Genomic DNA, 18,742 nt, shown 5'->3' on the forward strand with positions numbered 1-18,742 from the left:
GCCATGTGGGTTTCTCGCCGGCCGTCCAGGATTGAACCCGTGCTATAGAGCCTGTGGACAGCTTCACAGTGCAGCGCTCAACCACCTGCACCACCAGGGAGGCCCTATTTTTGTCAAATATGGGATGACTTTTTAAATTGTGGTAAATACACATAGTTTTTTACTACTTTAAATAGACATAGTTTTTTTGTTTTTTTTTTTTACTACTTTTACTACTACTTTCATGTGGATGATTCACTGGCATCAAGCACAGGCACCATGTGTGCAGCCATCATTTCATATACTTCCAAAACTTTCTCATCTCCCCAAAATGAAATTCTTTACCCATTAAACAATTAGTCCCCATCCCCCTCCCCCAGCCCCTTGCAGCCACCACTCTACTTTCTGTCACCATGAATTTGCCTACTCTGGGTACCTCATATAATGCAGTCACACAATATTAGTCCTTTTGTGTCTGCTTATTTCACTTAGCATGATGTCGCCAAGGTTCATCTGTGTTACAACATAATGGTTTCTGCTTTAAAAGGGTTCCTCAGCTGCTGCCCTGAGGAAAGACCATGGGGAGTGAGGGTAGGAGGGGCGCAGGAGGGGCCATGGCCCTAGTCAGGAGAGTGGGGCTGTCTACTCACCCTAAGGCACAAAATTCCTCCAGACACCCTTTGCCCAGAGGCCCCAGCTCTGCCTTTCCAGGGTCAGTGCACAGGGTCACCAGTTACCTTGATAAAATTCACTTTGCAGTGGCAGGAATCATCACTCAGGTTCTTGATGACAATCTCTCCGTAGTGCTCAATCCACCTCTGTCCGCTTAAGATGTTATGGATGCAAGAGGTCACTTTGTTCCACTCAAAATGATCTCCAAAACTGAAAAGCAGGAAAAAGCAAAGTAGTGACTCTCAAAAGATCCAGGAACACATGCACGTGAGCACGGCCTTTTTAGAGTTATAAAATGAGTTTATTAAGCAATGTTTTTAGGAGGGTAACAGTGTTTGCTCTGTCACAGAAGAGATTTTTTTCTCCATGTCGTATAATAAAGGTAAGTTAGAACCTATAGAGCTACAGAGTTTGAAATTTCTTCCAACAGGAACTTTTTGATAGCATAGCCCAGAGAAGTCATTTCTGAATGCTAAAATACATTTTAAAAAGTCTGTTCTATGTTCTCCCCAAAATGAGGGGTAATCACAGAAGGCAGCATAAACAGCTATGGTTTCGTTTCGTTCTGTAGCATCAGAGCCACTATTTTACCCTCACAGGCAACCATACCCACTTTAACAAGTTCTACTGCCTCTCTGAATTCAACTTCTTCCAATACAAAGTCCACACGTTGCTGCAGAAGCTGTACATTTTTATTTTTTTTTAAGATTTATTTATTTATGTATATAAGCACTGGGTACAGTCAGAAGCGCGGGAGGGTGAGAGAATTCACCAGTCAGAGGTCAGAGTGGAGAGCAGAGCAGGCACACTGATGAAGTACACTGCTGAGGGGAGCAGCGGGAGGCAGGAGAGGTTTGTAGAGCCATATGGCGCTGCAGAGGCTGTGGGCAGCTTCGCTACCCAGCCCTCAACTGCTGCTCCACTGGGGAGGCCCTGCACATTTTTAAAGGGCCTCTGCGCTTGATGCGGTTCCTCACCCTCTGAGCCAATGTTGAATTTAGTCTTATCGAACAAGTTGAACTTGAAGGGTAAGGTGAGGGGTGATGTGCTGAGATTGTCAGAGCTCATTGAGGCTCTTCTGAAGACTGTTTCCCAAAGTGGTATTTCTGTAGGACTGATACACCATGACTTAGGGAGAAGAAAATGTTTTTCTTATTCAGACTTGCACTCATGCCTGCAAAAAGGTACTTCTCTCCACAGTTTCCAGAAGCCCCTGGTGGCCAGAAGTCTGGCAGGAGGTGCCCGCTTCCCCTCCACGAGCACTGCTATTTTAAACCTAAGTCATGTGTGCAACACATTACTCCCTTCTCCACTTACAGAGTTGACTGAGTGTGTAAGCCCTGCTGGGTCTTCCATAAGCTTTCCCCTTCCAGGAGCCAGGCCACCACAAAGGGCGAGAGCGGTATTTTGGAAGCTGTTGGAGGCTTCACTAGAAGCTGGGATCTCCTGGAGCACCACACTCCTCCTTTGACAGAGGAGAAAACTGAGAGCCAGGTGACTTGTCTGAGTCACCAAACTAAGAAAGGGAAGTGGCAATGGGGAAGGTATGGGTTTACTTTCACAATTTGCTCTCCTGTGCACATGGATCCTTGTGTACACACACGTCTGTATACATACATGTGCACATATACATCATATATCTTATTGTAAATATTAGGATTCATATATCTTAAGTCTTTTATAATGAGAATGTATTCTGGAATTATAGAATTAAATAATAACTTTATAGTCATAAGATCAAACACATGGTACAATACCATGTGCCATGTACTATTTTAAGTTTTTACATATTATATCTGCTTAACATTTACAACAGCACTATGAACGAGGTTTATTATCCCTGTTTTATAGATGAGAGAACTGGTGATTAGAAAGCTTATGTAATCCGCTCAAAAATTTGCAATTAGTAAGTGGTAGAGTAAGCACACGGGTCCTGACAGCCCAGTTCCAGAGGCCACTCTCATAAATGCTTTGCTTTATAAATAAGTATTGATACTCCTTGAAAGATCTTTCTTTAAAAGGAGCTTTGACAGTGAGAAAAGGCAATGCTTAAGTAAAACTAGCATTCTTAACTTTGTTAGGAACTGAAAATGAGGTTTAAAAAAGCTTCTATTCAGGGAACTTTGGTGTCCAGGAAGCATTTTCATTTGAGCAAAAGAAAATGTGAGGTTGTCAAAATGAGGGACATTTAACCCACTGTCAAACAGAATAAAAGAAAAAAATGTATATTCACAGCCACATGGGAGTGAGCAGCCTGTTCCTAGATTCTGCCTTGGCCCTAAATTCTACAAAATTACACCAGAGAAGAGACACTTACGCTGGCAGAGTCACGTGGGTTGTGCCAATGGGAACAATTTCCATGGATTTGCCCCAGAACTTGTTTTTCCATCTCACATCTGAAATGAAATAGCAAATGTTACATATTTAGCACGAGAGCTAGGTAGATCAAAGAGTTTGTAGGCTGTAGGAATGATCAATCACTACATAGAACAATTTCTTAATGGTAAAATTCATTATTGTATAGGATAATGTTTCATTTAATACAAGTACAGATTGAGTACCTGGAAGTGAATCTTGGAAACTATAAAGTCATAATTATATAAAATTTTAAAGTAAAATAAATCCTCTCTCTTGGGGAAGCTCACAGTACGAAAAGCAGACAGAAGTGAAAACAAGTAATGCCACACAAGGAGGCATGGGTGACAACTAGCTATGTTACAGGGTGAAGTGAAACCAGGGAAGGTATGAATGACCGACATGTTTGAGGATGGCAATAGAATCAGAGGCAGCTTGTTGCTCTGAAGAATTAGGAGTTCCCCAGGTGGAGAAAGGCAATTTAAAGCAGAACACATAGTTTGTTTAAGGGGCACAAGTATAAGAGAACATGGTGTGGTCTGTCCTTTAGGTATCAGGCTGTCCAGAGAAAAGAGAAGAAAGACAGATTGAGTACAAAAATCAGTATACAGTGAGCTCTCCAAGTCTGGCTAAGAAGTCTGGCTTGAGTGCACTGGGGGGAAATAAGATGTTTGTTTAGACAGAGAACTGATGTGATTAGAGATAGACCTTGCAGAGATGATTGGGCACAAGATGGAGAACAGTGCAGGAGCAGGAAAAATGAGAAGCAATGCAACAAATGGTTAAATGCTTTGACCAGCAATGAACCAACTGTAGCTGGTCAAAAGAGAAATAAGCATAAAATGAATCAAGATAGCAGTAGAGGGATTATGTGGAAGAGAATGGTCCCAGAGGCACTAAAGAAGTAAAAACAGAACTAGATGAAAATGTAGACAGGATTGTGAAGGACAGGGAGAATTTGTGCGTGGTTTCAGATTTTTCCAATTTGCATGAATGGTGGTACCAACACACAAGATAGGGGATAGAAAAAGGATGGAGATGACCCCTCTGGCTGCTGCAGAGACAATACACAGACCACAGGAGTAAAGGTAAAAGCAAGGAGCCCAGTAAGGACCATGGCTCTGCTCCAGGAGAGAGGTAGAGCCAGGACTGGGGAGACCCTGGCCATATCCCATATAATTCCATTTATATGAAACATCCAGAATGGGCAAATCTACAGGAAGAGAAAGTAGATTAATAGTTGCCTAAGGACAGAAGAGGTTAAGGGAAATTGCAGGGAGAGGGAAGAGAGAATAGCTAAAGGAGTTTCCTTTGGGGTGATAAAAATGTTTTAAAATTGATTGTAAGGATGATTGCTCAACTTAGCGACTACATTAAACCATGGAATTACCTTTTAATTACGTGATGTGTATGGTACATAAATTACATATCGATCATGTTGCTAACAAAAAAGATAATTGGCTACTTTCAGAAAAAAATAGTAACAATATACTTAGCTTAGGGTTTATAACATATAAGGTAAAATGTATGCTCCCCAAAGCATAAAGATTGGGAGAAAGAAATGGAAGTTTACTTTTGTAAGTTTCTCACCAAAAAACAAAAAGTGCCACAATATTACTTGAAGATAGACAGTAATACCTTAAAGATATATAATATAAATCCTAAAGTAACAATTAATGAATGAAACGAAGTACAGCCAATGAAGCCAAGAAGTAGGTGAAACGGAATCACGGGAACTATCTTCCAAAAGAAGGCAGAAAAAGCGGAAAAGGAGAACAACAAACAGAAAACAAGTAACAAGAGACCAGATTTAAATACTACATCAACAATCACAATAAATGTAAATGATGTAAACAATCTAATTAAAAGGCAGAGAAATGTCAGGTTGGATTTAAAAAGCAAGATTTGGGAGTCATGAGTCTATGGGAATAGGTGAGATTGCCCAGAAAAAGGCTGATGAAGAAAAAGCAAAGAGAGCTAAGGAGAAATCTCTGAGCAAAGTAAGGGACATGTAGGAACTATTTTGAGAAAACCCTTCCCATAATACATAATTTAAAAAATGTAATAAATAAAAAATGTAATAAATGTAATAAAATGTCATTACAGGGTTAATGACACTTAGCAATTAAAAAGTTAGAAACTTCATGAGAATTATTTCCAGAAGGTTTCAGTGAAAATTAAAGATATTTCTAATTAAGCCATAATTTTAAATTTTAGTTGGAACGATTCAGAAAGAAAACGACAGTAGTTGTAAATTTAAATTAGTAATATTGATGGCTTTCAAAAGAGGAACTGGGTAAGAGAAGGAGATTTTTTTATGATATATTCTTTCATGTCTTTCAAATTTTGCATGTGTGCTTTTTAAAGACAATAGAGTAAATCAGGTGATATCACTGTTAGAGAAAATTTAAAAGTGACATGTGCTAACTATTTGAAATCTTAAGATGCTCAAATTTTCATTTTATTGTGCACTTAGCTTTTGAATAAAATAAGTTAGCAAAGTTAATCAATTTAGGAAATATTTATAGCCTTATTTAGTTCTTCAGAACAATGCATCTCTTGCCAAATTCAATGAATTTAGGAACAACAAACTGAAAAAAAGTCACAAGACAAAATGTGATTTCAGAAATGAAATTTAAGTTTTGTTTTTTTTCCAAAAGAAACCTCCCCTTTGCTGTCCAGATTCTGATAAATAACTTTAAATATTTGGTGATTCTTGGAAATACAGGAGACATTCCAAGTGGCTGTGGAATAAAATAGAGAAAAGGTTACAGGATAAAATGGTGTTCCATATGAAGAATGAGGTTTTTTTTTAAGGGGAACAATTAAATTATCTTCCTGAATTCCTCATTATGAAGTAGAAATATACCAGTTATTGTTCAGGGATGAAAGGCAAGAGCACCAAATGGTGCAGATTCTTCCAACAAGGCCCAAGTGCAGGGCCAGCTTTTGAATTTAATAAGCATTTAAAATAGTTCATTTATAAAATAAATCTATAACATTATTAAAAATGATGGGCACCAAATATATTAGCACATTACCTTGCCAGAACACAAAATTTCCAGACTCAGCATGACATGCAGAGATAGGTGGGTGGTGGCTGACCTGATGGAAACAAAGGCCAAAAATACAAAAAGCTAATTAACTTTTCTGTCTCAAGAAATCCATCCCTTCTACCTTGCAAGAGATACAGACATAATGCAATGTCTAATTGAAAGAAATTGTCTTTAATGTCCTTCAACAAGTCTTTCCTCTAGAGGGTGCTCCTGACATAGCCAGCTCTGATATGTTCAAGCTTATCAGGGGTGAGAAGAAATTGGGTGGATGGAAGCCTCTGGAAGCCTGGGGGATTTGGCCAAGTGGGGAGTTATGAGGATACAGTCTCTTTTGACAGATGTGAAAATACAACAGGGCTGTCTACTTATAAACCAGACAATCTGACACAATCTGACACAGGCTACCAGAATGTCAAACTTTATTAGCAGTTCTGACAGTACCTGCCAATGTTTTAATTAGGATGTCGAACAGAAAATATTTTTAAATGCTACTTTTTGGTTCAGCAGATTTGACTCTTCTGAAAACTCTGTGTCATATAGTCCAGCTTTTCAAATCACCTATAGGAAGGCCAATCCGAGCTAATTTTTAAAAAGAGTGATGTTTCTATTAAAAAGAACTAGCAAACAATTATTGAAGAAATATTAGTGAACTGAAAAAAAAATCATTTTTTTTTTCAGGATAAAAATATCTTGAGTAAACATACAAACTGTGTTCTAGAAAAGTGATCTCCGGTAACAGGGGGCTTTCTTTTGCCTTTGGACACTGGGTTTTATTCACTGATGAGGAAGCTAAAAAGAAAATGGCTCCTTAGATTCCCTCATTATCTCAGTGAGCAGTATGTTTTGTTATTATAATTCAGTAGTAGTGAAACCAGAGTAATGCTGGTGGTGGTGTTTCCAGAAATTTCTCTGACTTAGCTGGTTCCTAGCAAAGGTAACTTATATTTAGAGCACCTAGCCCAAAACTTAACGTATTACAAATGAGGAGAGTGAAACCAGAAAGATTAAGTAACATTTACCAAACACACTGAAAGTGAAGATTTAGAGGTAGCTTTTGGTTTACATCAATGGTTTTCAAAGTTCAGAAATTTGTTTGAGGCAGCTGCACCCTGTTTTCAGATATATATTACCAAGAACTCAATATAGAGCACTGCATGAGGTGAACAAGCATGTTGGGAGGGGAGCAGTGGGAGACAAATCCTCAACCACTTGTCTTGCCTGGACCCTCTGCCTTAGTGGGGAACATGTATTGAAAACAGCCTGGGTGTGTCTCCTCTAGACTCAAGCTACATACACATTTAACCCATGGGGTTTCAACTGTACCACCCTGGTAGTAGAGACAAAGATTTAAATAGTGAGAGTAGCTCTCAGCTCTCAAAGAGCATAAACCCCAATCCATTATGAGGTGTGAAAGGTAAATTTGCATCCCTTGGGTATGTGCCTCTTAAGGATATAGCCTCTCCCAGTGTCTAAGGGATTTTTCAAGGGAAATTTGCACCTCAAGCACTGATTTAGAAACTGAACTTTTAAAAATGCAATTCTGCTTTCTTTTTAAAATCCAACCCCTTGAAGATGGTTTATATCACAAAATGCTACATTTTCTACACATCCACTTAAACTCCACCAGCTCACAATGAGAACCCAGGAGTTGACTTTCAAACCTTTGGGTCATATACCACTAAGCCAAATCAAGAGGGTATCACCTGCCCCACCCTGCCAGTCCCACAGAAGACTGGGGAGGGGAGCTCCGGGGTGGCCCATCCCCACAATGTTGGTATATTTTAAAGTGGATTATTGGAAATTAGATCTTATCCATCTGCAACCAAACAAAGTAGGAATCATAGGTTTGAATTAATTTAGCATTTTTTATAGGCGTGGCCAACTGTAAACGTCAAAACAAAATATGGTATTATAGAACTACAAACCTCTTCTGTAATAATTTTAAGTTCCATAAACAGGATAAATATGCTGCCCATATGATCACAAGAGAAGCCCTATTATGCCATAAAATATATCTCCTATAAAAATGCTGCTTTGACTTTTTAAGACTATTGTGTCAGATTAATGAATCATTGCTTAGCAGAGTGCCTTAGATGGACTCAAAGGATGTTTTGTGAACGAATAAATCTCAACACTCAAATATTAATGATTTTGCTTTTTTTCTGACTTAAAGAGGCTTTTGGGAATGATTCATTTGGTCCATGTTGCTTTTAAATTTATAAAGCTTCCCAGGGAAATTATATTGATGCCTTATAAATAAAAGTTGATGACTGGTTTTCCTTACAATGTTGTTTTCCTTTCACGAAACATTTCTAAAGGTGCTAATGTGTTTTTCAAGTGTCACAGAATAATGGAGAGCTTTTGGAATCCCACAGATCTAGGCCCTTACCTTGCAATGTCAACTACTGGCTTTATGATCTTGAGCAAGTTGTTTAAGTGTGAAATGAATTTTAATAGGATAATATGCACAGAGAGAGAGAGAGAGAAAAGATGAAGGAATAATAGTTTCCCAATAAAAAAAAAAAATCACCTGAGTTACCATCCCCTTATGGGTAAATATCCAGCCAAACAGGGTTGACCCGAAGCCGCTGAGGCCCAAAAGCTTGCCACAGGTCTAAGGTACCTTCGGTGGGGAACCATGGGACTGGGGTAGCGGGGGCCAGGTAAGTCTGGGATGAAATGCACAAATTCAAAGTACAAATCAAGATAATGGTCACCCTTGGCAGCCTCTGCAAGGTCTCTCACCCATGTCTGTCTACATGTCTCTCCTCCACTTGATTCCTCCAATCTCCCAAATCCCTGGTGCAAATCTAAAGCCAAGAAGCAAGTAAGCCTTTCTGCTCCATGTGTTTCCCCCTTTAGCAAGTCTTTAAACCCTCTGGACTTCTGTTATTTCATCTTTAGAGTAAGATTAAGACCACTAATTTGCAAACTAAAACAAAGATGATACATGTACAGTGAGAGGAATCATATGCTAGCATGAAGTAAGTAGGCCAGGGCTAAAGTTTAGCTTTTTTCATGAGTGGTATTTCTGCCCAGTTCTCATGGTAACCATGTGTCTTCATAGTCCTTATTTTATATATTAGGTAATGGTTTCTATCCCGCAAAGAACCTGTTCAATACTACGAAGTTAATTAGTGACAGGGCAGTATTTAAACACAAGGTTTTCTGATTTTGAATCCTATGCTCTTTTCTACATTTCCCTGCAGCCTCTCTGTGGCTACTCTAGAATTGGGTTCTTCTCCCTCCCTAAAGCTTGACTCATCATTAAGGTCCCATCTGCTGGATATTTAGAGAAGGAATCTTTGAGTTTGGCTTTTCTACCTCTCTGGTTCTGATTTATTTCTTTGTAAAATGAGGTCGAAGATCCGTCTGGCTTTGAAATGCTCTCATTCTAACATCTGTTCTCGAAGTTTTTAAATCTCAGCATCAGAGGTGGCAGTGGACATCAGCTTACTAGAAACAATTATTCTAAGACTTTGATGAATTCCAATGCCTGTGGAAAGGGGTAATTCATGTTAATCATATAATATATGTTGATGCCATCTCTTTAAAATCTACCAGAATTTTTAATACAAAGCACAATCTTAGAGGATAGCGAGCAGATAGGGGTCCTGTTCAAAGCAATCACTCTGGTTCCTGGGTGAGGAACTGGCTATGGAAATGAGGTGGATTAAGGCATCTTTGTCAGTGTGGGATTTCCCTAAGTTTCTCATTGTGCTACATCCTACCCCAAACAGAAAAAAGACATTTTGAGTTTCAGCTTTACCTGACCCCTTTTTTATATTTTGTAAGTTTTTGTTTGGATTTAGAAAACAGTCCTTTGATATATCACTTGTGCAGCGGTCCAGAAACATCACCTTATAGTCCCCCTAGTTCCTGATTTGCCTCCAACCTTGTCAGGCAGCTTGTGAAAAAGAAACGGGTACCAAGTGAAAAATCACTCAGGGAGGGGCCCACATGGCCATTCTTGCCATGGCATTTATTAAACAATTACTGATTGCCTATGATGTGTCCTAGTCACTGGGTATGCAGTAAGAAACAAAAGAAACAAAACTCTTTACCCTCATGGAGCTTATATTTTAGTGCTGAAGTGGGTGACACAGACAATGGACAAGTATGTAATTCAGCAGCAGTAACACATATTAAGGAAAATAAAGCAAGGAGTGAGGACGAGGGAATGGTGAGTTGTAGTGTTATTCCAGACAGGACAGGAGGGGCTTGATTCTATAATGGAAACTTCTGAGTTTGAGAGAAATAAGCCAGCTTAACCATGCAGGTATCTGGGCCACATATATCCCAGGCAGATAATACAGTCATTTCCCAGGGCTGGCAAATGCTCAGTATGTTTTAGGAGAAATAAAATCAGTAGTTTCTTGGAAGGCCTTGTGCACCATGACCAGGATTTAGGATTTTATTTCAAGTCCCATGAGGCATCTTAGAGGGTAGAGAGCAGATAGGGGTCCTGTTCAAAGCAATCACTCTGGTTCCTGGGTGAAGAATTAGCTATGGAAATGGGATGGATTAAGGAGTCTGTTGCAACAATCCCAGTCAATGATTTTGTGGCTTGGGTTTGGTGGCCAGCAACAATCAGGGAGATAGTGAAAACAGAGAGCTTTGGAAGGAAGGCTTCTGAAGGCAGATCCCAAAATTTGCTGATGGACAGGATGTAGAGAGAAAGAACTATTCAGGAGGATGCCAAGGATACTGGCCTGATTTTGGGGAGAAGACAACTGTAAATTAACTTCTTTCCCCCATGTTCGGACTTATACTGATTTGATAAATACATGGCTTCTTGCAAAAAAAAAAAATTACAACTAAAACACATTAAATGATGACTTAACCTAGAAATGGAGAAGCAATGGCTTCTACTGATTTAGTTGAACAGCTTGGATTTTCCCCTCTGATAATGTCTTTAAATAAGATGCCACTCTAACCAGTAGTAAACAAGTCTGTCTACTAGCAGATAAAAGAACTATTCAGAGAGGTGACATGAGTATGCAAACAGAGAAGTGATATGATAGGTGTGGTATTTACAAGTCTGCTCAGGAATGCATGTTCAGAGTTCTCCAGATGAGTAACAGAACAGCAAGAAGGGTAAGTCAGTAAAGTAAAGGAAAATGGCATCATCTGCATCGTGTACATTTTAGTGACTTCAATAACTCCATTCAGGCTTTCTGATACAAACTCAACAGAATGAGGCTGGGCAGGTAAATGTTAAAATGACTAGAACAGTGTTCTGATCACGGACATTTCAGGTAATAATGAAAAGCCATTTTTAAGTAATAGCTTAATTGCATTTTAGACAGCAAATCTTTAGACACCAAGTCTTTCCCAGAGGAAAGGGAAAGCAAATCTAACTGAAATGAATCTTCTGACCCATGTGGTCCCTGATGAAGCTCCACCCCAGCGGTCAGTGATGTGCTGTGCAGCAGGAGGAGTTGAAAAGAAAGAGCCTGCCAGCAGGATACTCAGTCCCTCAGGAGAGAGAGGAAGTCCTTTCTTTCTGAATTCCCCCCTTTCTGGGCTTATGTGGAAAGCCAAGACTGAATCAGATTTCTTGGCATAAAGGAAACTCCTCCCCTGAGGAGGTGGCACAAACAGGGGACTGGAACACATGACAGCAGCATGGCAGGAATGTTTATGATTTGCTCCTGAAGGCTCCTCGTTCACAAAGGCCACTCCGCAGCCCACAGCAGGTGTTCAGAACAAAGTCCTACACACATGTGCAGGATGAAAGGTTTAGGTGACAACAGGCAAAGTCCCATCGACACATCACATGGGCAGTCAAAGGCTCCTGCAGCTCTGAGCACAATCACTAAATCCACACAAGAGACCCCCTAAATAAAGGTGAGGGAGAGGGGCTGCTAGCATGGAAAGAGAGGGTGCTAGATGAGGGGTGCTGGAAACCCCAATGCACTAGGTCTCAGTTTCCTCCCCAGTAATTGATCCTCACCTCCCCTGCCACACAAGGGGGCATTTTAAAGCTCAAATATGAACCTGCACAATTTTGAAAGCAAAAACCTAACACTTGATTGTTATGAGGAAAATTTGAACAGCAAATGCTCTCTCTGGGTTCTGACCTCTAGTTTGATAATGAATTTTGTGGTCTTTTCAATGAGACACACTATGAAGAGGTAAGTTGGGAGGTAGCTAACTCTGTGGTGTAGCAACTACCTTAACCTTCTGTGCTGCTCACCACCTTGAACTTGTACATACCCATCAATCCAACAGCAACAAAACCCAGGGGCTTGGAGGAAAGGGACAGACTGCTTTTAAAATCATTCAATTTCTGCTGTCTAGAAAACCCAGCAGAAAAGCCAAGTGACCCTTGTTTCTTTTCAGGAGCTTTTGCTTAGAGATAGGATTTCCACCAATGCCCTCCTTAGAATAAATTTCCACCCCAAAAATGTTCATTGGAGGGCACAGCGTGTGAAGGAGCCACTGAAGTCTGAAAGCTAAAGTACATCACCTACACATAATGGACAAAGAGTCATACTGTTTTTATAAAGGCAGACAGTCGCCCTGTACCACCCACTCCTGGCCAAAACAGAAAGAGCAGTACCAGCAGGTACCAGCAGGAAATGGAACAAATGCTCTGGCACTCCCTTCAAATGTGCTAGATTAGAAGGATTTGGTGCACAATAAGTCAGCTGGTCACATAAACAAAGGCCACAGAGCATGGGGGAGGCTGATTTAATATGTCGCTTGCTAGCTAGCAAAAAGGGACCTGGCCAAAACCCTTTCTATTCCTGCATCAGGGCGCAGCCTGACACAGCTAATTAAGCAGTCACCTCTCCTTCTCATTCTAGACTCACCTGATGATTATAATTTGGCTTTCCAAGTAATTGTCTATGGGGAAGCACGCCCGGTCCTGCTGTCCAATTTCCTGCAGCAGGTCTCCTTTTCACAGTAAATGCATGATTGCTTTCTAGTTTGCACATCGATCTCTTATAAGCTTAGCTAGTGTGAATCTATCCCAGAGTGTCACCTATTCTGGAGTATCTTAAAAGAACAAACTGAGGTCATAACACTAAATTCCAGAGAGATAGATGAAGCAGCTCCATCATGATTAGGACTGCTGATATTATCAAGGTAAAGCCAGTTATGAGGAATCCTGATTGACTGACAACTGACTTTTCTATTACTAGCTGATTGCCCCTGCAAAACATTTGAATGAGTAGTGTAGAGAGCGTCTATCTTATTTGCACACTCCTCTTACTTTTTGTAACTGTCGATATTAAAAAACATTTTAAAAGTTGCCTCTAAATGTAACAGCAAAAACTATGCGCTGAAATTTTACTATGCTTGGTACAGATATTTTATATATCAGTGTATTAGCTCACTTAAACCTTACTATAATCTAGAAGCTAAGTATCATCATACCTATTTTACAGATAAAGAATCAATGGGGCTTAGAAAGCCTAAATAGTTTATATAAGGCCACACAAAGATGAGATGGGTTAGGATTTGAAAGCAGGCCTACATTACACCCAGCATACTGTGCTACAAACAATGACCATACCCCTTTCTTGCTTCTTTCCTTGGGATTCATTTCATGGAACTAAAGACTAAGTTATGTAATGTTCTTTCCATCTCTGTGCGCACGTGCCCAGGAGCTCTGTTTTCTCTTTTTCCTATAACTATAGAAGAGACACAACAGATCTTGAATTTGGTCCTGCCCACAGAGGCTCATGGGATCAAAATTTAGCTTTACACGAGCTCACCTTACTACTCTTTTCTTGTCCAGATTCATTCTGTCCCAATTGTCTGCTGTAGTTTGGGGCTATTTTGGGCCTTAATCTTTTCACATGAGTGCATATAATACCATGGTAACCAAATTATATTTTCATTTATTCTCTATCCATTTTAGGTTTATGGTTTAAATAATCCAGTTGACTTTGAATCAGATTACCTTATTCCTTTTGGGTTTAAAGGCTCCCCCCTACCTTCTCCCATATTAGTGTTTAATTTTCATTTTCAGTTTCTAATTGAAAAGCTACTGGAAATGGGCTTTGGGATTATTGTGTATTCATTTTCCTTTGAATTTCAGAGAACACTTGTAATTTACAGTTAAGATAAGCACCACCTTCATAAATCTTAGCCACACCCTTCCTTTCTGGCCTCCACACAAATCCATTGATAATGAAGGAAGCAAGGTAACAGGAAGGAAAATACTATATTAGCAACTCATTCCTCTTTCCCTCGGTCTTCTAACAATTGAGAGGAGAGGAAAGCTTGGAAGCAATCACGTATAAAGTTCCCAGGCTGACATTTAGGGAGATGCAGATACGTAGAGGAGAGATATGTTCAGTCACTGCCTTAACCAGGTAGGGGAGGACTGGTTTTTTATGTTCAGTATTTATACACCTTACTCAATTAAATAATTCCTTATTGACAGATATTTTGGATGTAACCAACATTCCACCATTGCAAACTATGCTGCCATATGCTGATAGTGACAGTAAACACTCATGTAACACTTCACACCACATCATAGACACTGCTCTGCGCTCTGTAGCCCCTATTTTATTTAATTGTCACAAAGCCACCTAAGGTCTGTACCTTATCATTTCTGATTTAAAGAGGGAAATGAAGCCCAGAAGGGTTAAGTAACTTGCTTCCAAATCTACTGAGGGTTAAGAGCTGAGACACGAAGCTAGGCTCTCTGGCTCCAGAGACTGTTCTCAACTATTATTCTCTGCTCATTCTTAGGTGGGAAGATTGTCACAGAAGCTCAGGGAATGCAGGTTGCATGAGGACAAGGTATGTGGGTTCATTAGGTGAGGACAGGCTTTCCTGTCTGCCCAGAACCCCCACCACACTGCAGCACCCATGCACCTGGAACAATGTCAGGCACCTGGCACATGCTAGGGAAATATTTATGGATTGAATGAACAAATACATGAATGGACAATTCATTAAATCAAAATGAAAAATAATGCATTGATTTTGTGCTGCACATTCTGATGGGGGTCATGTGAGCAAGTATGATTATGTCAACAAGCCCGGGTTCACACTGTAAACCCCTAAATCGCAGTCTGGGAAGCTGCTTCATGCTTTGAAAATTCCTCTCCTTCTGACTTTAAAGAGAATTCTGTCAACACATATAGCTTCGCTGGAGCTCAGTTCATACCTTTTTACCCATGGGGGTGGTGGCTAAGTTTCAGAGGGAATGGATCCCTCTCCCTTCATGTGTAAAAGCACTGTAATTTATCTCAGTTGCTTTGAAGCCCAAGAAAGGTGGAAAATAAATATTTCAGAAGCACTTTTAATGAGAGGCATTAGCAATCTCTCCCAACAAACAAAAAGAATTATATCCACCTGTTCTGAAAAATACCGGAAGCCCTTGTCCTCACGGATACACTCATATGTTTCTCCAAGAACCGGATTGAAGGGTTTGCTCCCTGCTCGGAAGTAGCTAGAAGCATATGCAGACACGGCAAAGGCTGCCACATACACCTAGGAGAGGGAGGAAAGAAATTGTTATTCTCTGTCACCAACACATTTATTTTTACAAACAAAGACATGAACAAAACAAAGCCTGACGTCTCTCTTTTTGGTTTATTTCTGAGAGCCAAAGATGTGTCTCTGGGCTTAAAAACAACCAAACCAACTTCAGTTTAAAGTTGCAGCTTTAAATAAAGTTCACTTTGGCCTAGAGACAAAGGAACCAGACATTTTCAAACTGTCTACTTGTTTTGCTGCCCTAGCTGGTAGAGGCTTTCAAGATGGTGAGCTAAACTGTTTCAGAGCTGGAGTCTGAGTTTGGGATCTTGAAACTAGACAGTATCTGAGAATCCTGATGTCATGCTAAGGCTTTTGATAAAAGGCGAAAGATTTATATAACCTGAAAAGAAACCAGAGAATGCTAAGACTTTTGGGAAAGAGGAGGAGGAAGAACATTAAAAATATGAAACTTCCCACAAGATTCAGGAACAAGCATATGTAGTTTAACCATCCACAATTTCCTCCTGTACCAACCTAAAAACTCATTTTGAACAAAGAAAAATCTGAGTCATTTCCTGAGCCACAGGACAGAATGCAGTGCCTTTAAAAAAGTTCTGCTTTTCTGGAGAAGAATGAAAAATCAAAAAGACAAAGGAAGGAAAACTATATGGGAACATGAAATATTCCCTTCACTGTGAGGCTCTCTGCATTTTTATCACTTCCCCTTTGGGGAACCCAAAAGACCCCTTATTATTTTTACCTTTTTATTTGGTGGGCAGGGGGGCAAAAATTAAACCTAAGTATGATAACAAATTTTTCTTCTAATGCCGAGTAGTAGTCTGAATGGTTTTTCTTCCTAACACATATTGTGACATTTCTTATATAGAAAAAAAAGTTGAGGGCTTTTTCACAAATGTTCACAAGTCACCTTTCTTAGCAAAAGAAAGTCACCTGCCTTCTCACACTTGAGTATACTGGAGAGCAGTAGATAGCTTATAAGAATCAATTTGCCCTGCTCAGCCCAGTCTTTGTTCTTGAAACCTGAGGGCAGCTGTTCCTTCAACAGCAAGGTCACACCACCCAGACACAATGTTGAATAAACTCTAAATAGCCTTCACATTTAAAATATAATGAAATTTGGGGCCTCCCTGGTGGTGCAAAGGGGTTAAGCACAGCACTATGAAGCTATCCACAGCCTCTGCAGCACGAGTTCGATCCCCGGCCAGCTGGGGAGAGACCCACATGGTGATGCAGACCTCTCCTGTCTCGCCCGCTGCTCCCCTCAGCAGTGTGTTTCAGTCAGTCTGCCTCTGGTGAATCTTCTCACCACCCCAAGGCTCTGGGCTGTGCCCCAGTTCTTGTATGCATAAATAAATAAATCTTTTTTAAAAATTAAATTTATAGAAGGAACTGGTGTCATTCAAAATGCTGGGAAGAAGAGGGGGAAGGGCATGGGAAAATGAAGCATCTCCTTTTGGGTTGGCAACAGATAGAAGAGCCAGGCAGGTGCATAAGCAGAACCACAGGAGCCGTGAACACAACCCACAGGACTAGGCTCCCTCCATTCTCCCTGCACTTTCTCTCCCTGAGGTATTGTGCTGGGCTGCGAAACCTTTCCTCAAACTTCATCTCAAGGTCAATTATACCAATCAATCAGCTGACATCCTAGGGGTCTCTAAATTGCCCTAAGAATGAAATACCTTTAAGTATACTTTCAACCTCAAAGTCAGTTGTTCCCCTTAAAGAAAAGAGTAGTCCAAAAATGTAGACTTCACACTTGCCTTAGAAGCTATAATATTTGTTTCCTTTCATTCAGCAGAAATTCTCTAGGGAAAAGTAACAAAGAAGATTAAAAAAATGGCTTGATTTTCTCTGCTACTCTTATCACCATTAGTTTCAAGACAGTCTCTTCGGTGGGAAAAGTCTCTGGAGATGGTGAGGAATGACTATGGATGTCTCTTTCAGTCACTATTAAGCTTTTCCTTTAAGCTTCACATCTCTAAAGTAATGAAGTTTTAATGAGGCTAAAATGCAGACTGCTTAGGATTTGGAAACACTTGAGTCCTCCATCAGTCACAGGATAACATGGTTAGGTCCATAATGCTGAAGGGCCATGACAACTCCAATTCAATCAGTCAGCAAAGGCCCAGGATCGAGACTGCATTTGGGGAAGGTCACTGCTGTCTCAGGACCCCATAAAAACATGCACCTCCTTGTTGAGCAGGTAATATAATGAGGAAACAAAAAGAGGAAGAGACACTCTATTTTGAAGAACAAAGTCAGCTGTGACCTCAGACAGGGCTGTCTGGTCACAGTCTGTCCAGGTTATCCCCTATCCCCAGCCCTGAAAGACAATGGAAGCTTTGTCACCGGATTAGACATGATACTGAGTAGAGAACAGAGGCGAATTTTTCTAGCATGAGTTTGTGGAAAAGGATTTTTGTGATGTAGTCTATAAAATAAGGGAGGGCAAGAAGAAAATTACTGATACGGAAATCTCTTCTGTGAATGATATTTGCTGAAAATCTAGGAGTTTATGGGACAATTCCAAAAATAAACAAAACATTCTCAAGGGAAATTTACCCTGGATGAGAAAAACAGCTAGCTTGAGAAATTAAATTCTGCCTATCCGGGGTAGTAAAAATAAAAATGCAGACAACCCTCAAGATATGTTTCCCAGTCAGGCATATCAGAATAATTCCATGGAGATTCTGAAGAAAGAGGAACCACAAAACCCAGAGCAGAACTACTCCCAGCCACCAGTTGCCACAGAGGACTACCCCCGCCTCCACTCTCTAACTCCTCAAAAATCCAACAGGCTACTGAAAACAGCCAAAAGGGAACCAGACATCATTGTAAAATGATGCTGTCTAAAAAATGATTGACATGCAACCACTGGGTCGGGCCTCCCTGGTAGTGCAACGAGTTAAGACGGAATCTATGAAGTTATTAGCAGCCACTCAAGTTTGATCCCCAGCCAGGGAGCTACCCACATGGCACAGCAGACTTCTCCTGACTCGCCCGCTGCTCTGCTCAGCAGTGTATTTCAGTCAGTCTGCCTGTTCTGTTCCCCACTCTGTCTCTCTGGTGAATCCTCTCACCCCCCCATACCTCTCGCCTGTACCCCAGTTCTTTTTCTTTTTTTTTTATAGAGGCATGTTTTATTTATTTATTTGTTTGTTTGTTTTGTTTATACATGCACTGGGTACAGTCAGAAGCACGGGAGGGTG

The 18,742-nt window shown here is 40.3% G+C and overlaps 1 protein-coding gene across 4 annotated transcripts in view; it reads right to left on the reverse strand.

Annotated features, from left to right (window-relative positions):
• OSBPL3 (oxysterol binding protein like 3) overlaps positions 1-18,742 on the reverse strand; it is a gene marked incomplete at both ends in the record, with an annotated part of 85,993 nt that overhangs the window by 13,413 nt on the left and 53,838 nt on the right. For all 4 annotated transcript variants that reach the window (XM_084229917.1, XM_084229915.1, XM_084229916.1 and 1 more), the window contains 4 exons: positions 717-861; positions 2,969-3,047; positions 6,048-6,111; positions 15,387-15,524. In XM_084229917.1, the coding sequence (XP_084086043.1) occupies positions 717-861; positions 2,969-3,047; positions 6,048-6,111; positions 15,387-15,524 (426 nt within the window). The remainder of the gene's footprint in view (positions 1-716; positions 862-2,968; positions 3,048-6,047; positions 6,112-15,386; positions 15,525-18,742) is intronic.

Source organism: Talpa europaea, assembly GCF_964194135.1.
Source record: "Talpa europaea genome assembly, chromosome: 3".
Classification (NCBI taxonomy): domain Eukaryota; kingdom Metazoa; phylum Chordata; class Mammalia; order Eulipotyphla; family Talpidae; genus Talpa; species Talpa europaea.